An 18,075-nucleotide genomic window follows, 5' to 3' on the forward strand; every position below is an offset into this window, starting at 1 on the left:
ATTGTTAACTAAGTTTACATGCTATAATATAGTTTGCATGGTACAAGTTACAAGTGAAAGATCCCATTGTTAATTATGAAAAAGCTCAGTTGTATGTTCAATAACTAGTGACGTTACGAAATCATGTGATATGTCATACCTTCGTTAAAAATAAAACAGGAAATACCTCATCCTTTACTCTAAAATGACTGAAATAATAAATGGGCATTCAAAAGAGAAGTAACCAAGTACCAAAACCAATCACAAACTATTTGTAACAAATTCAAGTAGGAAACCTAGGAAGACAATGAGAAAGTTGCAAGAGGATCGTGAACGAGGTAATAATATAGCTCATTACATAGAAAAATGTTGCCTTTTTGTACTAGAAATCTGGAAAAGCCACTTGAAATTACACATAAAAACAAGTTCAAGTCGCTCTCTTCAGTTTTATTCTCGACGCAAACACATATTCCAAGCTTAAACGCTCTTTTCTCTGTAAAGATCAAACGCACTAATCCCAGTTTGGCTGTTAGGGGCGCCCTTTTGACCCTAAACCAAGCAGACAGAGCCCCACTCGTGACCAACGACTATACCAGAACCAGTGAGTAATAGAGCTGAACCGAATCCAGCTAAATAATCCCTAGTGGCTTCTGGTTGGAGGGATCACACCTGTCACACGTAAGAATAAAGAAAAAGCAAGAGTCTTTGTTTGGAGTTTTAGAGATGATGAGAGTGGAAGAATTTGTAAAGGAAAAAGACAGATTTCTTTTAGAGAAAAACACGGTTTCCCCATTTGAAATGGAACAGAATGAGTTGAAAAGATTTGATCTTTTTTCAGTTACTGTTGAGAAGATCTGGTCTTTTAGTTTCTGGGTAAATACATTTGAGTAAAGTAACGTAAATTCTGAGTTAGAAACGAGAAGAATACAGTTCCTATGTAGAGGGAAAGCGATTGAGATGAAAAACTGCTCTACTTCATGTTTAAGAGCTTTGACAGTAACAGGTTACTGTAAAATGTTCCCAAAAAACAGAATAGAGTAAATCCAGAATGGAGGATTTAAGATTTAAATAAAATGGAGAATAAGATGGGGCCCAGAATGCAGGGCTTATTGGTGTATATATAGGCCTCAACCAGTGCTCTGTATCACAGAAGAAGCAGAGAAGAAGAGTCATGAACAAGAAGCAAAGTGTGTCACTGTTACTGTTGTGGGCACATTTGCTTTTGTTCAGTGTAGTTTATGGAGCTAAATCAAGCAATGAGTACATTTCTGCAGTGGGAGACCCGGGAATGAAAAGAGATGAGCTGAGAGTGGCCTTGGAAGCTTGGAACTTCTGCAATGAAGTTGGTAAAGAGGCACCTGAAATGGGTAGCCCAAGAGCTGCAGATTGCTTTGATATCAGAGGTAATCCTACGTCCCCAAAACCAAACTGGGTTCTGCTTTTATATTCTGTTCATTGCAGTGGGTGTTTCTATTAAGTTCTGTTTATTGCTTTATACCACTTCAATTAGTGGCCATTGTTGTTAATATACCATGTGCTTGATGAATGTCATCATGTATTGCTGACCTTTTTCTTTGCACTATTATTACAGTCTGTGATGATTGTTGGGCTTGTTGTAATGTAGCAGATGGTTCTCTAGTGCATAAGGTGAATGCTAGTGATAACAGACTGGGAGTGGGTATGCCTTTTCCTGGGTTGAGCAAACATGACCAATACAATGTAGATATCTACGCAGCGAGGAAGGAGGAATTTCTGGGGTCTTTGTGCCAAGTTTCAGATGATCCGAGACCGTGGCAATTTTGGATGATCATGTTAAAGAATGGAAATTTTGACACAAAGTCTAGTTTGTGTCCTTCGAATGGGAAAAAGGTTGGTCCTTTTTCGGAACCGGGAAGGTTTCCTTGCTTTGGAACTGGGTGTATGAACCAGCCCACTGTGGATCACCACGAGACTCAGCTTTTGGGTGATGGCACATTGATTGGAGGTTTCAAGGGGACCTATGATTTGGGGTCGGATATTGGGGCTGGACTTGATGGTATCTCTTTCTATGAGGTGGTTTGGCAGAAGAAGCAAGGGGAAGGGAGTTGGATGTTCCATCATAAGCTTAAGACTTCAAAGAAGTACCCATGGCTGATGCTCTACCTCAGAGCTGATGCAACAAAAGGATTTTCTGGGGGCTATCACTATGATACAAGGGGAATGCTCAAAACTGTAAGTAGACATTTTGGGTTATGTTCTATATTTAAATTTCAAGTTGATATCTGATTTGCTTTCTAGTTAGCCAAAAACTGATGTAATTTTTTTGATTAGAAGTTAGTCGTATTGAAATATGCTTTTCTTTGTTTTGAGTATGAACAAATTTTGTTTGACAAGTGACTTAGGAACAAAGGGAGGCCGTAAATGGACGGCTGAATCATCATGTTATGCATTTCCATAATGTTAAAAGTTTAAATTGGATTTTGTTTTGGAGGGTGTATGATATAGTTCAAGTTCTTGAATAAATAATCTGCTAATCTGTCGCTGTCGTTTTTCCTTAGGTAGATTACTTGTTCATTTTCTGAATAAGATCTCATACCAAACCTTTGTAGAGTTGTTATTAACTTTTAATTTTCTGGACTGTTAAACCAATGAGATGTGATGCTCTCATCTAGTGGAGGTCACACCTCTTAAGGCTATTAAATCAGATATGGTTCAAGCCATGTTTTAGAAGTTTGGTATCTTCATTTTGACATCAATTACGCACCAAGAGGTCGTAAAAGGCCTTAATCCTTGGGTAGATTACTTGTTCCTTCGATTTGATATCTGCCTGTTTTCTTGCTCTGTGTTTAAGAATAGCTTCTAACTAACTAAAGGTTCAACATCTTACTATTTTTCTCTTGTTTTCATTTCAGCTTCCAGCGGGGCCAAATTTTAAGGTGAGGCTGACTTTGGATATCAAAAAAGGGGGAGGACCTAAGAGCCAGTTTTATCTAATTGACATTGGTAGCTGTTGGAAGAACAATGGCGAACCTTGCGATGGAGATGTCACTACTGATGTAACAAGATACACCGAGATGATCATAAACCCCGACACCCCTGCTTGGTGCAGCCCTACAGCTCAGGGAAATTGCCCACCATACCACATTACTCCAGATGACAGAAAAATCTACAAAAATGACACGGCGAACTTCCCATATGGTGCATATCACTACTATTGTGCTCCAGGGAACGCAAAATTTATGGATAAAGATGTGAAGGGGTGCGATCCTTACAGTAATCCTCAGGCGCAAGAGATAGTCCAGTTGCTTCCTCACCCGATTTGGGGCGAGTATGGCTATCCGACCAAAAAAGGCCAGGGTTGGATTGGCGACCCTAGAACATGGGAGCTTGATGTTGGTGGACTATCAAGCAGAATGTACTACTATCAGGTAATTTACATACAATTAACTAACTAATACTAGGAAATGCAACCAAGTAATAGTTTGATCAATGCGGTTGATTTTCCCTTTTTGTTTCGGGTTAATGTAGGATCCAGGCACGACTCCGGCTAGAAGGATATGGACATCACTCGATGTCGGTACAGAAATTTTTGTTAGTGACAAAGATGAAGTAGCAGAGTGGATTCTAAGCGACTTCGATGCCATCTTTACACCACCCCAAAAGTAGATCAAAACTCTTATGCTGTTTCCCCATATTTTTTTAGATTAGTCTTAGTGTAGAAGAAAATGAAAGAGAAACCGATCATTTAACTAATTGTGAAAAGCCAGTTCTCAATCTCATAAAGGGATAATATGTTTATTGTTAGATTTCATTCGTCTTCTTCCAAATCAAGCTTTGATTTTCTCTGATGGGGATACTTTGAAAACAGAATGTGAACCGAACTAGTACTAGTACGTTTGGTGAAGCTACCAATAGAAAAGGGGTGCCAGCAATGCGCATGATTGGTCGAATAACTCTTACCACAGAAGCTGCCTTCTCCATTTGAAGCAAGAATCACCAATCACAGTGCTTTACAACCCATGAAGAACTACGACATGTTAGACGAAAGTGATCGATCTTATTCTTCAATGACAAAACTAGGTCGGGAGCCAGTACTTGGCTACTAGGTACTTGTAAAACGACATCATCTCGATTCTGAAAAAGGAGGGGGGTGGAGGAAAAGGACACCGCCATGTGGGGTGGTGGGGGTGGTGGTTTGGAGGGTGGGCATGGAACCTAATTCAAAGCCTAAACAAGACTTGTGAGTCACGGATCTGACAAGCTTCTGTTCTTGTTGGGTTTACTTATTTGAGCTTCCCTTTTAAATATTATGGGGATCAACTTTTGATGGAAATTTCAGTAATTTCAATGAAGATTCACTACAAAAAATATCAACAAAAGCCACATATGAATGTGGCTTCTTTGTGGCCTTTACCCATGTGGCCTTTGTCTAACACCCACAAAACCATTATATTTACAAAGCCACATTTGTAGAAGGTTTTATAGGTGTTAGGCAAAGGCCACATGGGTAAAGGCCACAAAGAAGCCACATTCATATGTGGCTTTTGTTGATTTTTTTTTTGTAGTGATTTGGGGTGAAAATTGAAAGGTCGATGAGCTTTTTGGTTTCGCTTACAAGTTGAACATCACATGATATGTACAATCAAAGTATGTGTAATCGAGTAGATGGTCGACCGTCTAGGCATGCACTAGTGGTAACTAGTCACCTCAAAATAAAATGTTTTTGGAGTCCTAAACCAAAACCTAGGTTTCGTGCAACCATATGCAGCGTCGGGCTTGTCCCTGGCCGGCCATTGGGCATCATTCGACGCATGCTTGTGGTAGATTGTACAAAGTCTTAGCTTGGTGGTGAGAACTTCAACTCTTAGATTGGAGAGGAAGTTATTCTGTTGGTTTTTGGCTTATAGTGATCGGTAGTTGTCTACGGGGTGGCTCGAAGGTCAACATCAGAAGGGTTTTTTTTCGAGGCTGAAGGTGTCTGGGTATTGGATTGCAGATAGAATTTGCGACGATGATTCAATTGGATCTTTTTTTTACCTTTGATCAACTAGAGACTATTAACAAATCGGAGCAACCAGGAGTTTCAGTTCCACTAGTAGCGCGGTCTCTTAGAGGCGGCTGCGTCAAGTCCCACTACTAACTTCACCATGGCCCCAAAGCTAAGTTTGCCACTGGATTGAGGTGGCAGAGGAAACCATGCGGTCGAAGCTGCTTGAATCTACAGTGGGAGAGGGAGGAATGAGAAATAAATTTGTCGACCACCCTCTATTTGCATATCATTCTAAACTCATGTCATGTATCCAATTTCTTAATTATTATCTAATTATGAGTTGAGAAAAGACACATGACATGAGCTTAGAAAAGCGCTCACAAAGTGGACAAATGAAAGGTGGTCGGCAAATTTGCTTCCGGGAGAAATAGGGGTTTGGACCTTAGCCTTACGGCTAGGCTAAATTATACCAATTTTATTTTTCCTTCATATTGGTTTGGTCTGGCATTGAGAGATTTGAGGCCCCATGCGGGTAAAAAAAAGGGGCTCTTGTACAATTTTTTTTATTAAAAAAAAAACCTTTTTCATTGGCAAAATTAAAATGAAAAATAAGGGATTATATAAAGATCTGAACACCGAAGCCGTCAAATTCAGAATATCAGAATAATTGTGAAAGATCACTATTAAGTCTATCCATTTATAGAGGTAGCATAGAAATAAATTTTGATTTATGAGAACATCAATCGGTAACCGAACTCTTTGATTCTTGCTATTAGTCTTTTTCATAATGAAAGGAGAAGATTAACAATTTAAGAGATAATAAGACGGCGGAAGCATGAAAAAAGTGAGGTTTTTCTAAAAACAATACAATTGTTAAAGCCAAAGAAAAAGAAAAGGAGATTAATCGATAAAGCTGGCTTTATAGGCCTATGAATGTGAGTTTAGCATTTAAACCAATCTACAGATACAATAGTGTTTCTTCACTCATTTTATACACACACTAAGTAATACATTGCAAAATTGCCTCACTGCTTTTTTTTGCCTGCTTATTGAATTGAATCTATGATTACCTTTCCAGTGGCTTAGCCAGTTTCGAGGTGAGAGAAGGCCTCGACCAGTTTGGAGAAAGGAAAGGGCCATTTGGGGTCTATCACTGGCTTCACCTTCCCACTTTCTAAATATGGGTTTAGTTTCTTCAGGACAGCTCCATTGGATGTCACTACAAATCTGAAGCCTGGAGGTGTTACTGGGCCCAGTGCAGGAGCATTGCTTGACCTCCCTCAGGGCCGGCCATGTTGGCCGCATGGGGAAAGGCCCTCCTCAAAACCTAACTTTCGATAATTTTGTTCATCATACGCAATTGATTCTTACGCCTTGAATTGATTTGTAGTGTGTCTGCTTGTTTGCACCTTTTTTTTTTCCAGGTTTTTGTTTGTTAACTAAGGGCTTTGAGCTCTGTTTGTTTGCTTATAATTTAATATGCATTTGAGGTGGTTTTGTCACCTCATATGTTTGATTCTTGTGTCCATGATGACATTATTGCGAAATGAATTTAGTTTTAACTAAATGATAGTAAAATTAACCATAAAAAAGTATAATTTCAGTTACCTTCACTTCTTCATAAAGTTCATATAGGATCATGGCTCCGCAGAGGTGGTGTGCAATGTCACCGGGTTTGAAGTAGGGGTGCACAAACTGACCCGAAAACCGAAAAAAACCGGACCCGAACCCAAACCGAATCCGAATAAACCGAAACCCGAATCAAACCGAACCGAAAATAAAAAAACCGAACCGAACTGATTCTATTTGGGTTGGGTTTTGGGTTCAGTCCCTTAGAAACCGAACCGACCCGAACAACCCGAAGTCAATGGTCAACGTTACAAAACGACATCATTTTGTCATATTTATAATTTTACATTATTATTATTTTTTTAATAAAAAAATAGTGTGGTCGGCCTCACAGCCGCACATAATTTCTAAACTATTTAACCTAATGTATAAGAGGCGCATTATTTAGCCGTCTTGCTTCCTTCATAATGCGATAGTTTTATTTTAAACCTAATATAAATGTTATGATACATTAGTTGACACTTAGGAAATCGACAACTCAAATTCAAAATATGATCAATCGACACCATCAAATATGATTGGTATATATATTTAGGGACCCCGTAAAAATTTCGTCCGTTTTGGACATGGTTTGACCGTTCGTACCTACGGTTAACTAAAAAAGAGGCGTTTTCACATATTGAAACCCTATTGACCGGGGCTTTGCCAAATATATTTCTTTAGTGCGACCGCGCATGATAGGTAACAAAAATTAGGTGATTTCAGATATGCAAACGGCTTTCGGCGTTCGCATATTTGTAATAGGTCCTCCCTTATGGCATAATAGTGGTGTTTTCGATTTACCAAAAATTCTGACGGTTAAATGAGGTCCGAATTGGATAAAATTTTTATAGGGTCACTAAATATATATACCGATCACATCGGCTAGTGTCGATCGATCCCTAGAAGTTTCCTTCATATAGTCGCTTCATAATGCGATAGTTTTATTTTAAACCTAATATAAAGGTTATGATACACTAGTTGACACTTATGTGATCGTCAACTCTAATTCGAAATATGGTCGATCGACACCAGCAGATGTGATTGGTATATATATTTAGGGACCCCGTAAAAATTTCGTCCATTTTGGACATGGTTTGACCGTTCGTACCTACGGTTAACTAAAAAAGAGGCGTTTTCACATATTGAAACCCCATTGACCGGGGTTTTGCCAAATATATTTCTTTAGTGCGACCGCGCATGATAAGTAACAAAAATTAGGTGATTTCAGATATGCAAACGGCTTTTGGCGTTCGTATATTTGTAATAGGTCCTCCCTTATGGCATAATAGTGATGTTTTCGATTTACTAAAACTTTCGACGGTTAAATGAGGTCCGAATTGGATGAAATTTTTATAGGGTCACTAAATATATATAACGATCATATTGGCTGGTGTCGATTGATCCCTAGAAGTTTCCTTCATATAGTCGCTTCATAATGCGATAGTTTTATTTTAAACCTAATATAAAGGTTATGATACATTAGTTGACACTTAGGTGATCGTCAACTCTAATTCGAAATATGGTCGATCGACACCAGCAGATGTGATTGGTATATATATTTAGGGACCCCGTAAAAATTTCGTCCATTTTGGACATGGTTTGACCGTTCGTACCTACGGTTAACTAAAAAAGAGGCGTTTTCACATATTGAAACCCCATTGACCGGGGTTTTGCCAAATATATTTCTTTAGTGCGACCGCGCATGATAAGTAACAAAAATTAGGTGATTTCAGATATGCAAACGGCTTTTGGCGTTCGTATATTTGTAATAGGTCCTCCCTTATGGCATAATAGTGATGTTTTCGATTTACTAAAACTTTCGACGGTTAAATGAGGTCCGAATTGGATGAAATTTTTATAGGGTCACTAAATATATATAACGATCATATTGGCTGGTGTCGATTGATCCCTAGAAGTTTCCTTCATATAGTCGCTTCATAATGCGATAGTTTTATTTTAAACCTAATATAAAGGTTATGATACATTAGTTGACACTTAGGTGATCGTCAACTCTAATTCGAAATATGGTCGATCGACACCAGCAGATGTGATTGGTATATATATTTAGGGACCCCGTAAAAATTTCGTCCATTTTGGACATGGTTTGACCGTTCGTACTTATGGTCAACCAAAAAAGAGGCGTTTTCACATAATAAAACCTCATTGAACGGGGCTTTGTCAAATAGATTTCTTCAGTGCGACCGCGCATGATAAGTAACAAAAATTAGGTGATTTCAGATATGCAAACGGCTTTCGGCGTTCGCATATTTGTAATAGGTCATCCCTTATGGCATAATAGTGATGTTTTCGATTTACCAAAAATTCCGACGGTTAAATGAAGTCCGAATTGAATGAAATTTTTATAGGGTCACTAAATATATATAACGATCATATTGGCTGGTGTCGATCGATCCCTAGAAGTTTCCTTCATATAGTCGCTTCATAATGCGATAGTTTTAATTTAAACCTAATATAAAAGTTATGATACATTAGTTGACACTTAGGTGATCGTCAACTCTAATTCGAAATATGGTTGATCGACACCAGCAGATGTGATTGGTATATATATTTAGGGACCCCGTAAAAATTTCGTCCATTTTGGACATGGTTTGACCGTTCGTACCTACGGTCAACCAAAAAAGAGGCGTTTTCACATAATAAAATCTCATTGACCGGGGCTTTGCCAAATAGATTTCTTCAGTGCGACCGCGCAAGATAGGTAACAAAAATTAGGTGACTTCAGATATGCAAACGGATTTCGGCGTTCGCATCTTTGTAATGGATTCTCCTTTAGGACAAATTAGTGGTGTTTTCAGTTTACCGGAAATTCTGACGGTCAAACTAGGTCCGAATATGATGAAATTTGTTTCATGGTCACTAAATATATATACTGATCACATCGTATGGTGTCGATCGATCCCTAAAAGTTTCCTTCATATAGTCGCTTCATAATGCGATAGTTTTATTATAAATCTAATATAAAGGTATGATACATTAGTGGACACTTCAGCAATCGATAACTCCAGTTCAAAATATGGTCGATCGACACGCAGATGTGATCAGTATATATATTTAGGGAACCCGTAAAAATTTCGTCCGATTTGGATATTGATTGATCGTCCATACTGATGGTAAAAAAAAAAGGCTTTTTGACATATTAAAATCCTCATTGACCGGGGCTTTGCCAAATGGATTTTTTTGGTGCGACCGCACACAATCGGTGACAAAAATTAGGTGATTTCATATATGCAAACGACTTTTAGTGTTCGCATATTGGTAATGGGTCTTCCCTTATGACATATTAGTGTTGTTTTCGGGTAAAAACCCATCGGGCTTGCGGGCCTCGACGAGCTTTTCAGATCCACGGGCTAAATGATGAGGCATAAGTCAATTAGGTATGAAATAATCATTAGACTATTAGTTTTTCATCTTTATGTTAAATTTTGTACTTTTAAAATTAATATATAATATTACGTATTTTACATATGGGTAAAACTGAAAAAAAAACCGAACCGAACCGAACCGTACGGGTTGGGTTGGGTTGTGGGTCACAGTCTCTAAAATAGAAAAATCGAACCGAACCGAACCGAACCGAATTTAAAATTTGGGTTGGATTATGGGTTTTGTCCAAAACCGAACCGAATGGACCCGTGTCCACCCCTAGTTTGAAGCATGCGCGCCCTAGTAAGCGGGTTGCTGCACAAGCACTAAATATTTACATCATCAATGTTGAAAGCCCATCTTATAAACTCGTTACTGATTACGGTTATATCCATACAGGGACGCCTGATGGTTACTAAAGAACCGACCAATTCAAATGGATATATATAGTTCTTGAATACGTACAATGATGTGTACGGGAGGTGGGATAGAGGGCGTAATAGTTGATGATGCTTGTTCACAAGAGATCAATATTTCTGATAATGTCAAATGCTGCTTCATTGAAGAGTGTCAACGTAGAGCTGTTTAGGTTTAATGGAATGTTATAATCTAATTTGAGTAGGACTCACTAGTGGATTGGGCGTAATGCTCTCTCTTAATGATATTTGGAGCCACAACGTCAAAATCCTCTGAAATAAAATCATACATATGAAACTTTGTTAGAAAACACAATAAGAAAAACAAGAATGTAAGGTATAAAGCTTGCCTCATGACATAAGAATTTTCACACCGTCCTGAATCAACTACGATGTAACGTTCAGTCCTATAATGGATGTTGATACTTTGTGCTTAGTTGTTTGTCGAAGGTTGTGTTACGTATAATTGTAGATATGAAAATGTTTTTGCGCCACAATATGACGTCAGATTCAGCGCCACAATCATATGTGACATGCCACATAATTTTACCACAATCATATACATATGTGTGTGCATAAACATATTTTCAAAATATAATAATTTCATCTGTGAAAAATATAGATGTGTGTGCGAAAAATATTTTAAAATAAAACTATTTCGTCTTAAATAATTTTGTTAGAGATTTTTCATATTGTTTTGACAAAAAGATGAAATTTTCTTGGATATTTTTTTATTACCATTGTAACATGCATTATTAATCTTAGATCTTAATTAATATATACACGGACAAAAATAATTTGTTACCTTACTTGTCCATAAAATCTAATAAAATTGTCATAAGATTATTTCATCACTTGTAAGGTAACTTTTTGAACAAATATTATAAAATAATTTTTGAATAAATGTAATAAGGCAACTAAATCATCTAGAGTTTAATTTCTATTTACTAAATATGGTATCCGAATTATGTCCATGAAAATATTTTCTTTTTTTTATTAAACCAAAATATTTCTTAATTTAATAATCATAATGAATAAATATTAAACAATGATTTGATTGTATTGTTATTAAAAATGACATTTTATGACTATTTTAATTACTGACGTGACAAGGTTATGTGACATACCACATAGGATTGTGACGCTGAATCTGGCGCCATATTATGGCGCCCTAGTAGTGCTCTCGTAGATATTAAGGTTTTTAGGAATATTTTCAATTTTGTCGGGCCTTTCATGAGGTGGACTATTGTGTATTGTACGTTTACCTCTACAATTTTTATGAATTGACACCCCTATTTTCAATGAAAAAGAAAGATAAGTGATTAATAAAAGTAATACGTAGCCGGTAAGTTTGAAAATAAAAAGTTAGAAAACTATGTCATGCATATTAGTATTAACTATCCTAAAACAGAAGTGACATTTGTGCCTCTGATTGGATATTATTTACGCATCAGCCATTAATTCGAAAAAATACCGATTTTATCCAAGTTTGGGTGTTATAGAAAGGGGCAAATCTGCCAGTTTAGCCGTTTAGGTGCTGCATAAGGTATAATGTGATTAATGTCTTTCACATGTCATATTCGGGTGTTGCATGTTATTATACGTGGCAATCTCCGGTTCTTCGATGTATAAGTGCCGAAAACTTAAAATTACCTTATTGAGACCGAACTCAAGACACAGTTGCAAGCTCCAGATCGGCGAGGGAGAAACAAATTAGATTTAAGCCCAAATTCCAAAACTCAATGGAGAGAACCTTCTTGGCACAGCCAGCTGGTCTATTTCGTTTACCTAACTCAAACACCACATCATAAGAACCAGGAAGATATCGCTTAGTGGAGGTGGATTTCATTTGTGTTTCCTACTTGTTTGCTTCCACGATAGCTTTTTTAGAACAGTAGTACCAATTAGATACTGATCAATCCTCTTGCACAATTTATACAGTAATATATTAATATAAGTTGCAGCAACATAAAATAAATTGAAATCTTAAAAACAATTCTTATGCTAAAATATTATAATCAAACAAATACTGATATAGAAAAAAAAATCAAATTGAATATGAAGGATGTATTGAAACTGACTTGTTTGGTTTTGATAGAGGCTTGCAGTAACAATCTCCTAAGACAAAAATTCGCCCGTATTAGTGCTTGTACTGATCTCTATGTTTATCTTGCAAGATACAACTATCAAGTTCTTGTTTATGCACCAACAAGAACTCCTTGCAAACTCATTTGGGCAAGTCCCCAAGTACCCCCAAGGCCCAAGGCCCATCTTTAACATATATATAAAAGTTCATACGGGTCCATGCCCATTTAACAAGTATTTCATACAAATACTTATAAATGATATTACTAGAAGTTTTTCCTTAGATTTGGGAGTGAAACTCCCACAATATCCAACAAGCTTCACCCTCTTTTGCCATGTAATCTGTGAGCCAACTATATAAGAGCTCCAGATCGACGAAGCCTCCCTTTCTTTCTATCTTCTTCCTTCTGCGATCTCTACTTTAATTGTATATCATCAATGAAATTTTGTATCTTTGATTGGGTTAGAGCGAGGAATATCAAAATTGATTAAGTTGGCGATGGGTACAGTTTTGAGTCAAAATTTTGTTATTTGGATTTGAACAAATTTGGTTGAAGTAAGGATCCAAACCTCATACCTGGATTTCGTTTATATTTTCGTGTCCTCAGTTAATATCATTCTTTCTTATGCAACAATTGTGTAACTAAGATTGAGAGATTGGCTAATATGTTATTCGTTCATTATTGTTGTTTGGGCCTAAAATAATACTCCGGATTATCTAGACTACTTAGGCTCGTTGACCGGATATTTGGGGAAAGTATATCACAAAGCAAGATTATCTGCCGTATTGGAATAGATTTAGGGGACTATCGCCGTATAGAATCGGAGTTGATTAGGGAAGGTGAATCTAAATCAACTAGGAGATTCTCAAGACTTGATTCGCAAGAAAGAACAAGTTGTGTTCTCTATATAAAGGGGTTGAAGGCACAGAATAACACACGTAACGTCAAACAAACTATCGCGCAACCGCATAGTCAAAATCTCCCAACGGAGTAAAAGTCCGATTAACTTCGGCAAAAGTCCGATTAACTTCGGCAACCAAGTCTCCCATCGGAGCGGAGCTACCCAGATGCACGTCTCGCGCTGCATGTAGCAACAAGTCCGATTAACTTCGGCAATTCAAGTCAAGTCCATCGAGTCGCTAGCCTAACTTCTAGCAAACCCAAAGCCTGCACTAGTCAGCAAATTTCATTCGCGAGAGAGTCCTGCTATTAACGACACAATATAAGCTCTGCTTTTCCCCAAGCGGTCAAAAGTAAGATCGGCCATCTACTTGAGGTGGAGTGAAAGGTACCTAGCAACTCCGGTTGTGTATAGGTCATTCGAACTTCAGCGGTTTATCAGCAACTGCGGAGCAATCGTCTGAGAGGAAGACAATAAGTGGAGCGCGATCATTGTCAAACAAAACAACAGTTGTACCTAACTCAAAGGTACTGGCACGCCAGCAACAACAGAGAACGAAGGGCTGAACCGTCCAGGGTTCGGCGCCGGGGCATGCTGATTGTTCTCTGAGTAGGATTCGTTTTCCCAGCTCGAACATTTGGCACGCCCAGTGGGACGGTGTCAAAGATAGCAAGCCAGAATCCTTACTCGCGAGGATTTCCCTCTTGTTCGAAACCAAAGCATTCGCAGTGTGTCCCTCATAACACAGCGGCTTGCAGAGCTTTAACAGCGGTCGAGGCATTACTAAAGTTTGGAGTGATGGCGACACCAGAAGATATGCAACTAGCTTTTAAAGAGTTGACGACGGTAGTTAAATCGTTGGAGGAGTCCTTCGGCGATCGAATGACTGCAGTAGAGAGAACGTTGGATAATGTGTCACAACTACAGTCGGCACAGGGTCAGTGTCTGGCTGAGACCAATGACAGGATGAAGAAGTTGGTTTTGGGTGTCAATGAACACGCGAAGGATGCTTACTTGGAGTTCGCGGGGCAGGATGAGCGATTTAAGCAAATCGAGGGAGCGTTGGGGATCCATGAAAGCCAGAACCATGATAAGCCAAATGCCACCAGAAGGGCTAGGTCCAACAAGAAAGATGTAGCCGGTATCAACAACGGTGTTGAAGCGGACGAGGCCAGAGGTGATGAGGCTGACAAATCAGATGCTGAGCTTGTTGGACTTACAAGGAGGAAGAAGGTGAAGGCCAAGAAAGGAAAGTTCACGCTTGGAGGTCCCAGACGGTCGAACACTTCCGAGGTTGAAACTTTACAAAAAACATTGGCGCTTCTTCAACCAGGTGGAAGACAGGGGCGTCAGCACCAGTTCCGTCGCGAGCGACGAGAAGAGCGTCGAGAGGAGTCGGAACAAGACGTAGAAGAGGGTCAGGGCCTTACCAAAGAGCAAGTCCAGAAGATGATCCAGGAAAGTGTGAGGACCATTCATGGCCATGCTGCCGCGAACATATCGTATACAAGTCTGTTCCCGGAATGGGTGGCAGCATGCCCTTGGCCATCAGGTTATTGACCAATCAAGTTCCAGACTTTCTCAAGAGAGGGGTCTGAGAATGCAGCTGAGCATATATCGCGTTTCCACAGCGACTGTGGGCCGTACGCGTCTGATTCAGTCTTCAAGTTGAGGACTTTCGGTTCATCGCTGTCATGGCCGGCGTTGTCTTGGTTCTCCAAGTTAGCGCCAAGGTCCATTTCGGACTGGTCCATGCTTGAAACGATGATTAAAACGACTTTTGGGAGTGTTAAGCCTGAAGTGGATTTGTCATCCTTGACTTCCATGTATCAACAGCCAATGGAGTCGGCAGTAGAGTTCCTAAAGAGGTTCAAGGTTCAGCAAGAAAAGTGCAGAACGCCGCTCGCGGAACAGGATGCTATTCGCATCGCCATAAAGGGTTTGGAGACTCGTCAACGGGCCAAACATCATGATGCCTACTTTTCTAGTATGGCAGACTTAATGAACAAGGTAGGTTCTTACCAAGTGTTCCTCAGGGAGATAGAGGACAGTGCCACAGTTCCGAAAGGTTCACCTGTATCTTATCACCCTGGAACGTTGAAACCACGATATGCGGTTCCATCTGGAACTAAGAGGGTTTCCACTATCTACTCGCACGTAGATCATTTCTACACACCATATCCATACGAAGAGCAGTGGGTCGAGGAAGTAGATGACGAGGTAGCTGCCGTAGAGATAGCTGGAAGACATGCATTGAAGTCTAAGGCCTAGAAGATGTCCAGGGATCCTGTCAAGATTTCTACAGTAGCATTCACCAAGCCCGAGTATGACTCGTACACCTACAACGCTCACAAGGCTCCAGAAATTCTGGATGAATTGTTCGCGAGTGGAAGAGTGAAGCATGACACTGCGATGCCTACCGCAGTGCAGATCGAAGGGAAGAAGTACTGCAAGTTTCATAACTTGTTCAATCACCACACAACTGATTGTGTTAAGCTCAAGGACCAGTTGCAGACCTGGATTAACAAAGGAATGCTTGGGGTGGACACTGAGAGGGCTGCAGCTTGGGTCGATGTTGATCCCTTCCCTACAGTGTCAGTGGTAGAAGTCACACCATTGACAACGCCACTGAAGATTCATCACCCTTCTAGGTTTGCTGAGTATACTTATGATGCGTCATTGGCTCATGAGATCTTGGACAAGCTTATTGCTGAGGGTGAAACCATTGTACCATGGACTGAGTTCCCATCCATGGACGAAGTTAAAGGTAAACAATATTGTAAGTTTCATAACGTTCGGACTCATGATACTCGTATTTGCACATAGCTCAAGGACCAGGTACATCAGTGGTTAGATGAGGGAGTGTTGTCCTTCGCTTCAGACCCTGATCTGGGTGGGGAGGCAACAACGAAAAGAGTATCCGCGGAGCAGGAGGTTGTGATAGCCAAGCAATCTGGCACGGGGAAACAAAAGAGCGTTGTCCAACACAAGGACCAAAATGTTGCGAAGGCCAAAACTTATGTTCTTTGCAATCGGTGCAAGAAGGAGTGTTCCATAAACTGTGATAAGGCTGACAAACGCGGAGAGTCGCGAAGGCACCGGAGGCCGCGCTCGCCGATAAATCTTTCCGAGAAAAAGGACTCCAAGAAAGCTAGAGTTCAGATAGACACTTATGCACAAGTGTTGAAAAGGCCACACTCAGGTCTAGACAGGGTCGCGAACGTTCTTGGAGAACAGCAAATTGGGACAACTGGACCAGAAGCTCAGGCTTCGCGCGAGGTCCTACAACGGCCGTACATACCACCTGCTCCAAGGTTGCTAAAGCCCGATGTCTGGTACGTTCAAGAGCACGGAAGATCTAAGGAGGCTACGAAAACTCAGAAGAGGAACGTTCAGAAAAGATGGGGAAAGGCCAAGCAAATGCTAGAGGCATATAACCGAGGGGAGCTCTCTCGCGATCAGCTAGAGCAGCCACCTTGGTTATTGCGAGAGACAGTTGAAAAGCTTAGTTTCAGGCCATATGTGCACATTCGCCGGAATGATCACCACAAGAGGGAGCCATACCCCAGGGAAAGCGTTCATAATCGAATTGAACGGCCAGTAGAAACTGCTCCTACACGAAGAGTTTCAATCCATGATAGGTTGTCTTACGCGTCTACTGACAGCAGAGCAACAAATAAACAACGCATACAGGGTTTTTCTATTCAGCAGAAACAACAGCGAACTAGTGTTGCTTAATCTACGCAATCTAAATGGATACCTAAAAGATCTGTGAGTAGCCGAGGCCATCAGGAACCAGTCCCAGAGGGAGTTAAACCACAGTTTGAATGGAAACTGAAGGTTAGAGAACCAACACTAGTGGTTCTAATAGCACAAGAGTCAACACTAGCGGGTGCAGAAGAGGTCCAGGCTACGACAGTAGTTATTCCTCCTCAGGTTCCTCAGGAACAATCGCTAACGGAGTATCTCAGGAATAAGTTCCCCTCGCGAACGTCAACTGGGTCCATGCCGGATGATGATATGGAGGAGCCCGGCGGTAAGGAGCACGGGTTAGAGTTTTCCGATCCAGAGGAGGAGCTGGAACAAGGGTATGATGACGAGATAGTCGCTACTCCAGACTGCAACATGTTTGATCTCTCTCATGGGGATGCCTTGGAGGGAGGAACACCAAAGCTAGACAGAGTGCGTAGTTGCAACATGGTGTTCACCTTGTCGTCGACGTACGCTCTTCCACGGCCAATGCCATCTCATCTATTCATTGGAGGTGAGACTCAGGCCCAAGAGGTGAGTACAGTCGCATAGTTGTCATCTACCGAAGTGCCAACTGTTGAGAGGGACTCAAGGAAAGAGGGAGCTGATAAATCTCACACGATGACAAAGCTCCAAAGCTTCTTTATGATGTTCACAAAGCCTACCGCGACCATGACTCAGCACATTAAACCCTTATACATATCAGCTGAGATGGAGGGTAAAAGAGTGAACAAAACCCTCGTCGACGGCGGTGCAGCAGTTAGTATCATTACCGTGAAAACAGTCGAAGCACTTGGCATCGCGAAGGAAAAGGTTCCCAGTAGCAATCTCAAGGTCAGGAGTTTTGCTGGCAACTTAACTAAGACCTTGGGAGTGTTGATCCTCAAAGTCAAAATAGGACATGCGGAACTGTTCCAGACATTCTTCGTCACGGATTGCACCGCTCCATACAGCATCATACTGGGTAGGGATTCGATACAT

The 18,075-nt window shown here is 40.3% G+C and overlaps 1 protein-coding gene across 1 annotated transcript; it reads left to right on the top strand.

Moving 5' to 3' along the window:
* The first annotated feature begins 1,150 nt into the window (after nucleotides 1-1,150).
* Nucleotides 1,151-3,942, top strand: LOC126792575 (uncharacterized). Its single transcript, XM_050518985.1, has 4 exons — nucleotides 1,151-1,382; nucleotides 1,604-2,190; nucleotides 2,871-3,386; nucleotides 3,487-3,942. The coding sequence occupies exons 1-4, from the start codon at nucleotides 1,151-1,153 to the stop codon at nucleotides 3,622-3,624; spliced, it is 1,473 nt and encodes a 490-aa protein (XP_050374942.1). The 3' UTR covers nucleotides 3,625-3,942.
* The last annotated feature ends 14,133 nt before the right edge of the window (nucleotides 3,943-18,075 follow it).

The sequence above is a fragment of the Argentina anserina genome, chromosome 1 (genome assembly GCF_933775445.1).
Source record: "Argentina anserina chromosome 1, drPotAnse1.1, whole genome shotgun sequence".
Lineage (NCBI taxonomy): Eukaryota > Viridiplantae > Streptophyta > Magnoliopsida > Rosales > Rosaceae > Argentina > Argentina anserina.

Excerpts from the sequence above, each read along its gene's own strand:
- LOC126792575 (XM_050518985.1), top strand. The coding sequence starts at position 1,151 with ATGAACAAGAAGCAAAGTGTGTCACTGTTACTGTTGTGGGCACATTTG. Across the intron at positions 2,191-2,870 it reads CAAGGGGAATGCTCAAAACT|CTTCCAGCGGGGCCAAATTT; the intron begins GTAAGTAGACAT and ends TTTTCATTTCAG. Across the intron at positions 3,387-3,486 it reads GCAGAATGTACTACTATCAG|GATCCAGGCACGACTCCGGC; the intron begins GTAATTTACATA and ends GGGTTAATGTAG.